The 13,316-nt window shown below is 49.9% G+C and overlaps 2 protein-coding genes across 9 annotated transcripts in view; one reads left to right on the top strand and one right to left on the bottom strand.

Moving 5' to 3' along the window:
• trdmt1 (tRNA aspartic acid methyltransferase 1) overlaps positions 1-4,352 on the bottom strand; it is a 12,634-nt gene extending 8,282 nt beyond the window's left edge. For 4 of the 7 annotated variants that reach the window (XM_057013789.1, XM_057013792.1, XM_057013793.1 and 1 more), the window contains exons 1-5: positions 4,138-4,349; positions 3,622-3,731; positions 2,452-2,528; positions 2,229-2,300; positions 337-402 (exon numbers count right to left, since the gene is read on the bottom strand). In XM_057013789.1, the coding sequence (XP_056869769.1) occupies positions 337-402; positions 2,229-2,300; positions 2,452-2,528; positions 3,622-3,731; positions 4,138-4,192 (380 nt within the window). In that variant the 5' untranslated portion in view covers positions 4,193-4,349. Of the gene's footprint in view, positions 1-336; positions 403-2,228; positions 2,301-2,451; positions 2,529-3,621; positions 3,732-4,137 lie in introns of all 7 variants that reach the window. The other 3 variants (XR_008946970.1, XM_057013791.1, XM_057013794.1) reach the window with 3 other exon arrangements.
• A 75-nt stretch (positions 4,353-4,427) lies between these two features.
• rsu1 (Ras suppressor protein 1) lies at positions 4,428-12,828 on the top strand. 2 transcript variants are annotated; one of them, XR_008946971.1, is made up of 10 exons: positions 4,428-4,553; positions 4,647-4,809; positions 6,299-6,349; positions 7,467-7,587; positions 10,524-10,642; positions 10,848-10,930; positions 11,088-11,202; positions 11,369-11,501; positions 11,689-12,383; positions 12,420-12,828. XR_008946971.1 is itself a non-coding variant. In XM_057013798.1 (9 exons), exons 2-9 carry the CDS (start codon positions 4,701-4,703, stop codon positions 11,789-11,791), a joined length of 834 nt encoding a protein of 277 aa, XP_056869778.1. In that variant the 5' UTR covers positions 4,428-4,553; positions 4,647-4,700; the 3' UTR covers positions 11,792-12,828. The 2 variants fall into 2 exon arrangements, 1 of the variants encoding a protein (XP_056869778.1); XM_057013798.1 differs by having other exon boundaries at positions 11,689-12,828.
• The last annotated feature ends 488 nt before the right edge of the window (positions 12,829-13,316 follow it).

The following is a 13,316-nucleotide window of genomic DNA, read 5'->3' as shown; positions in this document are numbered from 1 at the left end:
AGAAAGGGAAAAAGAGAGTTCATCCTGGAACGTCGTGGTCTCCTCCCAGCACAGCGGGGGGGGGGGGGGTTAGCTGGGGACAGGAAGTTCTGACCAGAACACTTCATACTTGAGCAGAGCAGAGAGAACCAGTCATACAATAGTTGGACACGTCCCAGAAGGAGCTAGAACTCTCTAAACCAAGGCCTGGGAACCAGGACCAGCATCTGTCTGGCACAGTTTATATCGGCCTTTAGTGGAAGAAACTGACGGTTAAAAACTTTAACTGGAATTAGTTTCAAAAGGGTCCCCATGACAAAGGTGAAGAGGAGTGAGGATGGAGGAGACGGGCCTTACCTGGCAGCAGACTTCTCAAAGCCTTTCACGTTCTCCAGCAGGATGTAGAGGGGCGCTTTGGACAGCCTGGACACAGGACCAGACACAGGACCAGTTACAGGACCAGATACAGGACCAGGTACAGGACCAGACACAGGACCAGACACAGGACCAGTTACAGGACCAATACAGGACCAGTTACAGGACCAGACACAGGACCAGACACAGGACAGACACAGGACCAGAAACAGGACCAGATACAGGACCAGACACAGGACCAGACACAGGACCAGTTACAGGACCAGTTACAGGACCAGATACAGGACCAGATACAGGACCAGTTACAGGACCAGATACAGGACCAGGTACAGGACCAGACACAGGACCAGACACAGGACCAGTTACAGGACCAGATACAGGACCAGGTACAGGACCAGACACAGGACCAGACACAGGACCAGATACAGGACCAGACACAGGACCAGGTACAGGACCAGGTACAGACCAGTACAGGACCAGGTACAGGAGCAGACACAGGAGCAGACACAGGAGCAGACACAGGACCAGACACGGGACCAGATACAGGACCAGACACAGGACCAGACACAGGACCAGTTACAGGACCAGATACAGGACCAGGTACAGGACCAGACACAGGACAGGACACCGACCCTTACAGGACCAGATACAGGACCAGATACAGACCAGATACAGGACCAGTACAGACCATTACAGGACCAGATACAGACCAGACCATTACAGGACCAGACAAGGACCAGACACAGGACCAGTTACAGGACCAGATACAGGACCAGACACAGGACCAGGTACAGGACCAGGTACAGGACCAGACACAGGACCAGATACAGGACCAGTTTCCAGGACCAGATACAGGACCAGACACAGGACCAGATACAGGACCAGTTACAGGACCAGACACAGGACCAGAACAGGACCAGACACAGGACCAGACCAGGACCAGTTACAGGACCAGATACAGGACCAGACACAGGACCAGTTACAGGACCAGATACAGGACCAGTTACAGGACCAGACAAAGGACCAGACACAGGACCAGATACAGAACCAGTTACAGGACCAGACACAGGACAGACACAGGACCAGACCCAGGACCAGACCCAGGACCAGAACCCTGTCTAACCCTAACCCTGTCTAACCCTAACCAACCCTAACCCTGTCTAACCATAACCCTTTCTCACCCTAACCAACCCTAACCCTGTCTAACCATAACCCTGTCTAACCCTAACCAACCCTAACCCTGTCTAACCCTAACCCTGTCTAACCCTAACCCTTTCTCACCCTAACCCTGTCTAACCTAACCCTGTCTAACCCTAACCAACCCTAACCCTGTCTAACCATAACCCTTTCTAACCCTAACCCTAACCCTGTCTAACCCTAACCCTGTCTAACCCTAACCCTAACCCTGTCTAACCATAACCCTTTCTAACCCTAACCCTGTCTAACCATATCCCTGTCTAACCCTAACCAACCCTAACCCTAACCCTGTCTAACCTAACCTTAACCCTGTCTAACCATAACCCTGTCTAACCCTAACCCTGTCTAACCCTAACCCTGTCTAACCATAACCCTTTCTAACCCTAACCAACCCTAACCTGTCTAATAAACCCTAACCCTGTCTAACCCTAACCCTGTCTAACCCTAACCCTAACTAACCCTCACCCTTTATTTAAGATCTGATGTGCTCCAGGATGCTGCCACTACAGTCGCTCCTGTCTCAGGGTTTCACCACAACAACTCTGCTGTGAAGATGATTCCAGAAATTCGAATAAATGTCGACTATTTTAAGAGAGACTGGTCACTTGGAGACGGGTCATTTCTTGGCTTGAACATCTTTTGATATCAGGACATAAAAGGAGGTAAAAATTCAAAACCTTGGCAGCAGATCAACGATGTGCAGAAAGCTCTTTGTTCGAGGATCATCAAGGTCACGCTGAAGTCCTATCCTGCCCGAGAGAATCCACAAACAGACAATTCAACTAAAAAGTAAGAAAATGAAGTCAAAACGTTTAGTCAACAACTATCATAGAAAAAACTATCATAGAAAACCAGGATGTTATTTTTACCACCTATTAAGGACCAAAATATAAGATTTACCTGGTGAACGGCTGACAAGGGGGGCTCATCAGGATCATATCAAAAGACAATTTATTGAACTCTTCAAGTGTGATACCCTAAAGACAGGACAGTGGTGAGGTTAGCACAGCCTTTTCCCTCCTGCACGTGCAGTAACCTAGTAATGAAGCCTCTAATGCTCAGTGATCGCTGCATTCAAAAGGTTCTTATCAATGCTCTCATTTAGCTGTCCATCAGGCTACGGTGTGTTGACGCTAAGTTAGGGTTAGTCAGGGTTAGGGTTAGACGGGGTTAGGGTTAGACGGGGTTAGGGTTAGACGGGGTTAGGTTAGGGTTAGACAGGGTTAGGGTTAGACGGGGTTAGGGTTAGACGGGGTTAGGGTTAGACAGGGTTAGGTTAGGGTTAGGGTTAGACGGGGTTAGGGTTAGACGGGGTTAGGGTTAGACAGGGTTAGGGTTAGACAGGGTTAGGGTTAGACGGGGTTAGGGTTAGACAGGGTTAGGGTTAGACGGGGTTAGGGTTAGACGGGGTTAGGGTTAGACAGGGTTAGGTTAGGGTTAGACAGGGTTAGGGTTAGACGGGGTTAGGGTTAGACAGGGTTAAGGTTAGACAGGGTTAGGTTAGGGTTAGACGGGGTTAGGGTTAGACAGGGTTAGGTTAGGGTTAGACAGGGTTAGGGTTAGACGGGGTTAGGGTTAGACGGGGTTAGGTTAGGGTTAGACAGGGTTAGGTTAGGGTTAGACGGGGTTAGGGTTAGACAGGGTTAGGTTAGGGTTAGACAGAGTTAGTTTAGGGTTAGACAGGGTTAGGTTAGGGTTAACAGGGTTAGGGTTAGACAGGGTTAGGTTAGGGTTAGACAGGGTTAGGGTTAGACAGGGTTAGGGTTAGACAGGGTTAGTTTAGGGTTAGACAGGGTTAGGGTTAGACTGGGTTAGGGTTAGACAGGGTTAGGGTTAGACAGGTTAGGTTAGGGTTAGACAGGTTAGGGTTAGACAGGGTTAGGGTTGGACTGGGTTAGGGTTAGACAGGGTTAGGGTTAGACGGGGTTAGGTTAGGGTTAGACAGGGTTAGGGTTAGACAGGGTTAGGGTTAGACAGGGTTAGGGTTAGACAGAGTTAGGTTAGACAGGGTTAGGGTTAGACTGGGTTAGGGTTAGACTGGGTTAGGGTTGGTTGGCAGCAGCCTCACACCTCGATGGTCTTGTTCAACAGAGCGGTGTTGGGGATGTTGTGTGTGTAGACTTGGTTAGCGGTGGTGTTTATGTCCACGGCAGCAACGACCTGGTAAGACAGGTTTGACTCTGCACACAGAAAGATCACACAACTAAATCACACTTTTCATTGACATCTTCCTCTAAATGAAGAGAGACTGCAGCCAACAGCACGTGAGTGGTGCCTCGTTTCTCTTTAACCTAATAATGGTGTGTGCGTGCGTGTGCGTGTATAGACTCAGACTATCTTGACCACTCGTGTGTCACACACAGAGGATGAAACTGAGTACGACTGTTCCTACACTGTAAAATCATGCACGCATGTAATGTGCAATGTGCAACGCTTCCCTAACATCAGGGAGAGAGAGACAGAGGGGAGACGTGCACGGTCGTGCACGTATCCATAGGACATCTGCAGACTCCTCGCTGTTGTGGGTGATGCACGCAAGGGGAGCATGTAAACACATGTAATCAGACGTAGTTATGACAACTTTACCTATCAGAGCATAATGCATCCCCCCAATCCCGCTATAGAGCTCCAACACCCGCATTCTTCTTCTTCTTTCGCCTCTCGTCTCTTCTTCTGCTGCTTTCGGTCGTAGTCTCGCGTTATAAATCACGTTATGCTCACTACTGCCACCACGTGGAAGGAATTGTCAAGCAAGAAAGAAAGATTATATATAGTAGAGCGCACAGCAAATATCCGGAGGAGCGCATTGGCTCAAGCCTTCGAACCATCGTAAAAGTGTCCGTTTTCGCCCGATGGTGTGCGCATCTTCGCTGTAGACGATCTCCGGGTGTTCCGGTGGAAACAGGAAGTGTCCTTGTAAGGAAGCGGGGCTCTCGCTCCAACATCCGCCAGGGCGTCAGCTGCGAGCACAACCGTGGTTTTCATTGTGTCCCCCCTGAAAGGTAGACTTTATTCTTTCTGTCACTTACCTCACGGTTTCATTCCTTAAAATGCCATTCACAACCACTCCCTTTCGCTGTCCTACTGCGCTCCAGGTCCTGCTTTCCGAACCAGCTGATCCGGTCCACTTTGTCCCGTTTCCAGCTAAAATGTCCAAATCTTTGAAGAAGATTGTTGAAGAGAGTCGAGACAAGAATCTCCTGGAGGTGGAAATCTGCGACAGGGGCATTTCCAACATGCTGGACATCCCAGGAATATGTAATAACACTTTCCTCTTGACTTGGCTGCACACACACACACACACACAGATCTTCGGTCACTTAAATATGGAATAAACTGAATCATTTCACCAATAAAGGAGTCATTATTCATATAGTCTTTCATTAGGAAAAATAAATGATTTCACATCAGTCCTAAAGAATAAATTGTGATTGTATCAACGTTTAGCACAAGAGTTATTGTGCTACTAAAGTGACTGATAAAGAAGGATAAATGGCAGTAATGGAGTTGGGGTAAATGGCAGTAATGGAGTTGGGGTAAATGGCAGTAATGGGGGTTAGGGTAAATGGCAGTAATGGGGGTCAGGGTAAATGGCAGTAATGAGGGTTAGGGTAAATGGCAGTAATGGGGGTTAGGGTAAATGGCAGTAATGGGGGTTAGGGTAAATGGCAGTAATGGGGGTTAGGGTTGGGGTAAATGGCAGTAATGGGGGTTAGGGTTAGGGTAAATGGCAGTAATGGGGGTTAGGGTTAGGGTAAATGGCAGTAATGGGGGTTAGGGTTAGGGTAAATGGCAGTAATGGGGGTTAGGGTAAATGGCAGTAATGGGGGTTAGGGTAAATGGCAGTAATGGGGGTTAGGGTAAATGGCAGTAATGGAGTTGGGGTAAATGGCAGTAATGGAGTTAGGGTAAATGGCAGTAATGGGGGTTAGAGTTAGGGTAAATGGCAGTAATGGGGGTTAGGGTAAATGGCAGTAATGGAGTTAGGGTAAATGGCAGTAATGGGGGTTAGAGTTAGGGTAAATGGCAGTAATGGGGGTTAGGGTAAATGGCAGTAATGGGGGTTAGGGTAATGGCAGTAATGGGGGTTAGGGTTAGGGTAAATGGCAGTAATGGGGGTTAGGTTAGGGTAAATGGCAGTAATGGGGGTCAGGGTTAGGGTAAATGGCAGTAATGGGGGTTAGGGTTAGGGTAAATGGCAGTAATGGGGGTTAGGTTAGGGTAAATGGCAGTAATGGGGGTTAGGGTTAGGGTAAATGGCAGTAATGGGGGTTAGAGTTAGGGTAAATGGCAGTAATGGGGGTTAGGGTTAGGGTAAATGGCAGTAATGGGGGTTAGGGTTAGGGTAAATGGCAGTAATGGGGGTTAGAGTTAGGGTAAATGGCAGTAATGGGGGTTAGAGTTAGGGTAAATGGCAGTAATGGGGGTCTTGTGCACTGAGATGATGATGAGGAGGAGGAGGAGGAGGAGAAGCATAACTCTGGGTCTGTCTCATTATTTAATGGAACAAGAACATGGAACACAGCTGCTTTGGTTAAAGTCATATTGGGTTTTGCTTTATTTGATGACTTTACTCATGCTCAGTCATTTGTAGGACATGAAAACACTGAAAGCTGGATATTTTGGATACTCAATTCTCCCAACACGTTTTAGTTGAAACTGACTTTTGCCATTCAGAAGCCCTCCCTAGTGATGCACTCTTCTAGAGAAGGTTTTGTAGTTCTGATCTGATGCTCTTGTGTTTCAGTCACACTGTCAAACATCACTCAGCTGGTGCTCAGCCACAACAAGCTCACAGGTAAGCGTCCTCCCGTCCTCTGCTCCACCACCGACAGTCCTTGTCCTTCAGCAGAGAGCAGTGGTTCTGGCAAATATGTCTTAAAGGTCCAGAAGAGCTCCAAATATAACCCCAACACCCACCCCAAAGCTAACACCCACCCCAATCCTAACACCCACCCCAACCCCAACACCCACCCCAACCCCAACACCCACCCCAACCCCAACACCCACCCCAAACCTCAACACTCACCCCAAACCTAACCCCACCCCAACCCTAACCCCAACCCCAAACCTAACACCCACCCCAACCCTAACACCCACCCCAACCTAACACCCCCCCCAAACCTAACACCCACCCCAACACCCACCCCAACACCCACCCCAACCCCAACCCCAAACCTAACACCCACCCCAACCCTAACCCCCACCCCAACCCTAACCCCCACCCCAACCCCAACACCCACCCCAAACCTAACCCCCCCCCCCCCCCAACCCTAACCCCCCCCCCCACCCTAACCCCAACCCCAAACCTAACCCCAACCCCAAACCTAACACCCACCCCAACCCCAAACCTAACCCCACCCCAAACCTAACACCCACCCCAACCCCAACACCCACCCCAACCCCAACACCCACCCCAACCCTAACACCCACCCCAACCCCAACACCCACCCCAACCCTAACCCCAACACCCACCCCACCCCAACCCTAACCCTAACACCCACCCCAAACCTAACCCCAACACCCACCCCAACCCTAACACCCAGATTCTGTTTCTGTTTTTATTCTGTGGTATTGAGTTTAGCTTAATGATGCCATGAAGCAGAGCTACAGCTAGAGCACCTAAGTGTGGTGCTTTATGATGGGATGGGATGGAGATGATGCAGCCTGGCCTTTAGAATGAAGAGAAGGCACTTGAAATGTATTTTTATTTTACATGCATTGGGAAAAGAAGCTAAATCTGTAGAAATGGCTTTGGTCTTGCTGTCTCATGAAATCTTGAGGAACCCAACCTAGTGCTGTTTCTTCACTGTGATGAGGTCTGAAATCCTCCACCTGGGCCTGTCTGTAGTGGTGCACGCGACCTTTGCACCAGAAGCTTCAATATGTTCTTTTTTCTGCTCTCTCTTGTTCAGTGGTGCCTCCTAACATCTCAGAACTGAAGAACTTAGAAGTTCTCAACGTGTTCAATAATCAGATTGAGGAACTTCCCACTCAGCTCAGCAGCCTTCAGAAGCTGAAGCATCTCAACCTTGGGTTTGTATTCTGTTCTTAACCTTTGGTAGCAGCTCCTTCTCTAGGTCAACATGTCCCTGCTGCAGATTCTTCTACAGCCTTTGTTGCCATGGAGAACTCGACAGACACTAACACGTCTCTACACATTTCACCCCAGGGATAAAGAGGTAGATTAAAATTCTAAAATGAGTGACCATGACATACCCGTCATTTACATTAGATTCCCTAATATTTACAATGGCTGGTAGATACTCAAAGCATCACCTTGTTGGGCCTTTGAGGTTGTCACAGCCACCAGTTTATGAGGTATGATGGTGTGATCAGGTACCTTCAGCAGTCAAAGATGACTTCACACTGGAGGTGCTGCCGAGATTTGTGGTCAACACCACAACATCGACAACCAAGAGCACGAGAGCAGACCTGAGCTGCTCCAAAGGCCATCTAACCAACACCAAACATACCGAATACTGAGCAGTAGGTGCTGCACAGTAACGCGCTCAGTTCACTTCAGCTTTATTTATCAGCATCTGTTAAAATCAAAATAGTCTCTAGGCGTTTCCACAATCCCAGGCCTCACCCCCAACAAGCCTGAAAAACCCCCCTTTAATAGGACAACCCAACCCCTATCCCAACCCCAGTCCCTATTGAGATTCTCGAACTGCTCTGTCTCCTCTGGTTTCATGGATAAACATAGCTGAGTGTCATCAGCAGAGCCATGAAGATTCATTCTGTGCAGCCTAATAATGTTTCCGAAAGGAATCAGGTACAATGTGAAAAGGATTGGTCCGTGTCCAGAACCTTGTGGAACACCACAACTAACCCTACTGTACCCTACACGACTAACCCTACTGTACCCTACACGACTAACCCCACTGTACCCTACACGACTAACCCCACTGTACCCTACACACGACTAACCCCACTGTACCCTACACGATTAACCCCACTGTACCCTACATGACTAACCCCACTGTACCCTACACGACTAACCCCACTGTACCCTACACGACTAACCCCACTGTACCCTACACGACTAACCCTACTGTACCCTACACGATTAACCCTACTGTACCCTACACGACTAACCCCACTGTACCCTACACGACTAACCCCACTGTACCCTACATGACTAACCCCACTGTACCCTACACGACTAACCCTACTGTACCCTACACGACTAACCCTACTGTACCCTACACGACTAACCCCACTGTACCCTACTGTACCCTACACGACTAACCCCACTGTACCCTACACGACTAACCCTACTGTACCCTACACGACTAACCCCACTGTACCCTACTGTACCCTACACGACCAACCCCACTGTACCCTACTACCGATAACCCTACTGTACCCTACAGTACCCTACACGACTAACCCTACTGTACCCTACATGATTAACCCTACTGTACCCTACACGACTAACCCCACTGTACCCTACACGATTAACCCTACTGTACCCTACACGACTAACCCTACTGTACCCTACATTTTTAACCCTACTGTACCCTACACGACTAACCCCACTGTACCCTACAACACGACTAACCCTACTGTACCCTACACGACTAACCCCACTGTACCCTACTGTACCCTACACGACCAACCCCACTGTACCCTACACGATTAACCCTACTGTACCCTACACGACTAACCCCACTGTACCCTACACGACTAACCCTACTGTACCCTACACGACTAACCCCACTGTACCCTACTGTACCCTACACGACCAACCCCACTGTACCCTACACGATTAACCCTACTGTACCCTACACGACTAACCCCACTGTACCCTACACGATTAACCCTACTGTACCCTACACGACTAACCCCACTGTACCCTACTGTACCCTACACCGACCAACCCCACTGTACCCTACACGATTAACCCTACTGTACCCTACACGACCAACCCCACTGTTCCCTACACGATTACCCCTACTGTACCCTACACGACTAACCCCACTGTACCCTACACGACTAACCCTACTGTACCCTACACGACTAACCCCACTGTACCCTACTGTACCCTACACGACTAACCCTACTGTACCCTACACGACTAACCCTACTGTACCCTACACGACTAACCCCACTGTACCCTACACGACTAACCCTACTGTACCCTACACGACTAACCCCACTGTACCCTACAGGACTAACCCTACTGTACCCTACACGATTAACCCTACCGACCGTCAATGCCTGGAGCTTTCCCACCTGCCAGGCCGTGCAGCGCCGCCTTCAGTTCCTCAGCTCAGCCGACAGGGGGCATCCAGCCCCCTGTTGTGTTCATCACGCACCTGGGGCAGACCTTCCAGAAAGGACGGCTCCACCTCAGGCTCCTCCCGGCATTCTGTCTTTTACAGATCCCTGTAGAAATCCACTGCCCGCTGGCGAATCTCAGTCGGGTCCTCAAGCATTTATCCAGTGTTGGCCCACGGGGAGGGCACCATCGTCCTCTGGCCGTTTTTACGCTCCAGGCCAAAGAAAAAGTGAGAGGGAGCGTCCATCTGGGGGATTTGGAGGAACCTTGAGCGGCAGTGGGAGCCGACACACTCACAAAGACAAGTTTGACACTTTCAAACTCAGCGCAGTTTGCTTTGCTTTCTATAGTTTTCCTTTTAATAGAAAGATCGACGTTCTCGTCCACTAAACTGTCCTCCATGACTGGGACATTCTCGTCCACTAAACTGTCCTCCATGACTGGGAGGTTCTGGCCACTAAACTGTCCTCCATGACTGGGAGGTTCTGGCCACTAAACCGTCCTCCATGACTGGGACATTCTCGTCCACTAAACTGTCCACCGTGACTGGGATGTTCTCGTCCACTAAACCGTCCTCCATGACTGGGACGTTCTCGTCCACTATAGTGTCCTCCATGTCTAGGACATCTAGGGGGGGTGTGAGAGAGATCATTCTACAATGCTTCACCTCTGTGTTTCTTGCCAGTATGAACTGTCTGAGCAGTTTGCCCAGAGGATTTGGATCCTTGCCGGCTCTAGAAGTGTTGGACCTCACCTACAACAACCTGAACCAGAACTCCCTCCCCGGAAACTTTTTCTACCTCAGTAAGGGTTTTATTTGCTTACTGCTCGTCACATCAGTGCTCTGGCCAGTAGAGGGCAGTGGTGCGCCTTTCACTTTTCAAGCTAGTCCAACTCCATCAGAACGGCTCCGACGAACAGCCACAACAATTCTGTCACCTTTTCTGTGAGTGGATGGTTGGATGTGGACTCTTCTGTGAAGCCGTTGTCCTTCCTGATTGTGTTACAGCAACCCTTCGTGCTCTGTACCTGAGCGATAACGACTTCGAGACGTTGCCCACAGACATTGGGAAGCTGACAAAGCTGCAAATAGTAAGTTATTCTGACTGGGCCAGTGTCCCCAGGACCGGCTTGCTGGTCCTGACTGACGTGTCCTTTTGCTGGACACACTTCTGTACCATTATTGTTCCTCTTTAACTGCACATTGACAACGTCCACTTCCTGTTCCTCTTTTACTCTGCTTGGTCAGTTGAGTCTGCGGGACAATGATCTGATTTCATTGCCAAAGGAGATCGGTGAGCTGGCTCACCTTAAAGAGCTCCACATCCAGGGCAACAGACTGACTGTCCTGCCCCCTGAACTTGGTAAGGTCCCCACGCACGCACACAAAGGCGCCCCCCCTCCCTTGTAGCACCAGCGTGTCTGCCTGTCTGATACTGTGCTGCTCCTGTACCCACTCGGTGGCGGTCTGTCACTTCCCTTTGGGATGGAGGTGACTTGTGTCATCACTTCCTGTCTATTTGTCTGCAGGTAATCTGGATTTGACTGGACCAAAGCAGGTGTTTAAGGCAGAGAACAATCCCTGGGTCACCCCCATCGCCGACCAGTTCCAGCTGGGTGTCTCTCATGTGTTTGAGTATGTTCGCTCAGAGACCTATAAATAGTAAGTAGGAACAGATACTGAAGCAGAAACCAAGTGTGTGTGGGCTCCAGGGTATAGAAGATGTACTGTCACACACACACACACACACACACACACACGGATGTGGATGAGCTCTTCATCAGAACTTGATGATATCGGTGCAGCCCAGAACCTTCTGTTCAACCTTCTGTCTCCTTCTGTGCTGCAGCCTCTACGGCAGACACATGCAGGCCAACCCAGAACCACCGAAGAAGAGCAACGATAAGAGTAAGAAGATCAGCCGCAAGCCTCTGGCTGCCAAGAACAAATGAGCAGAAGACAGCAGAACCTCCGCAGCCCTGTGGACGGACGGACGCACGGACGGACGGACATGCATACAGACAGACGGACATGCATACAGACAGACAGACGGACATGCATACAGACATACATACAGACAGACAGACAGACAGACAGACATGCATACATACATACAGACAGACATGCATACATACAGACAGACAGACAGACATACAGACATGCATACATACATACAGACAGACAGACAGACATGCATACATACAGACAGACAGACGACAGACTACAGACAGACATGCATACATACATACATACAGACAGACAGACATACAGACAGACAGACAGACATGCATACATACATACAGACAGACATACATACAGACAGACAGACAGACATGCATACATACAGACAGACAGACAGACATACATACATACAGACAGACAGACAGACAGACAGACAGACAGACATACAGACATACAGACATGCATACAGACAGACATGCATACATACATACAGGCAGACAGACGGACGTATATTTCTGCTGGTTTGATGCACCTCTGGTGAATAGAATGTCTCTGTATCCGGTGCCTTGGACATGACCTGACGTCACATGTCACATGACCTGTGACCTGACGTCACAGGTCATGTGACACGAACCTGCCAGGCCTCAGCTGTCACCAGGGGTGACGCTGGTGTGGTTCTGCCCAGCTCCTCCACACCAGCAACACGGCTCTTTTCACCCTCGATGAAGGAGCCTTTACTGACTTTATGATATTTCTACAGCTAATAGCATCCAAGGCCTCAGCCGTGCGTCTCTAAAGCTTTTACCGTGTAATAATGTCATATGTATCATTCCTGGGGGGTCGTCTTCCAACAGCAGATTGAGGGAGGGGGGTTTCCTCCTGCACAGGTGTTGGCTGCTGTGCGACTGTTGACCTCGTTAACCTCAGCGTCGGCTCGCTCGCTCGCTCGCTCACTGAACAAAATGCCTTTTTATACTCCTCATAATCGCTTTGAAATAAAGCCACCACATGTGGATTCTTCCCCACAGCCCTGGCAGCTTGTCCGCCTCTGTGTCCATCTACAGGTGTCACCCACTTCATAGCTGTGACCTATGACCTTTGACCCTGCTGACCCCCTCATCTGTTACACTAACAGCTTCTTAAAATGAATGTGTCTCTATGATCTCTGTCTCCCTCTCGTCTCCTCTCCTCCTCTCCTCTCCCTCCTCCTCCCCTCTCCTCTCCCTCCTCTCCTCTCCCTCCCCTCTCCTCCCCTCCTCCTCCCCTCCCCTCCCCTTTCCTCTCCCTTCCCCTCCCCTTTCCTCTCCTCTCCTCTCCCTCCTCTCCTCTCCTCTCCTCTCCTCTTCCTCTCCTCTCCTCTCCTCCCCTCTCCTCTCCTCCCCTCCCCCTCCCCTTTCCTCTCCTCTCCCTTCCCCTCCCCTTTCCTCTCCTCTCCTCTCCCTCCTCTCCTCTCCTCTCCTCTCCCCTCCCCTCCTCTCCTCTCCTCTCCCCTCCCCTCCCCTCCTCTCCTCTCCC

This window comes from Takifugu flavidus, chromosome 17 (assembly GCF_003711565.1).
Source record: "Takifugu flavidus isolate HTHZ2018 chromosome 17, ASM371156v2, whole genome shotgun sequence".
Classification (NCBI taxonomy): domain Eukaryota; kingdom Metazoa; phylum Chordata; class Actinopteri; order Tetraodontiformes; family Tetraodontidae; genus Takifugu; species Takifugu flavidus.
This window is presented reverse-complemented; position numbering and strand designations above follow the sequence as displayed.

What these genes read in the sequence shown, in the direction of transcription:
- rsu1 (XM_057013798.1), top strand. Translation starts at nt 4,701, where the DNA reads ATGTCCAAATCTTTGAAGAAGATTGTTGAAGAGAGTCGAGACAAGAAT. An exon ending in GCTGGACATCCCAGGAATAT is followed by an intron (nt 4,810 to 6,298) that starts GTAATAACACTT and finishes CTTGTGTTTCAG; the next exon opens with TCACACTGTCAAACATCACT. An exon ending in CAGCCACAACAAGCTCACAG is followed by an intron (nt 6,350 to 7,466) that starts GTAAGCGTCCTC and finishes TCTCTTGTTCAG; the next exon opens with TGGTGCCTCCTAACATCTCA.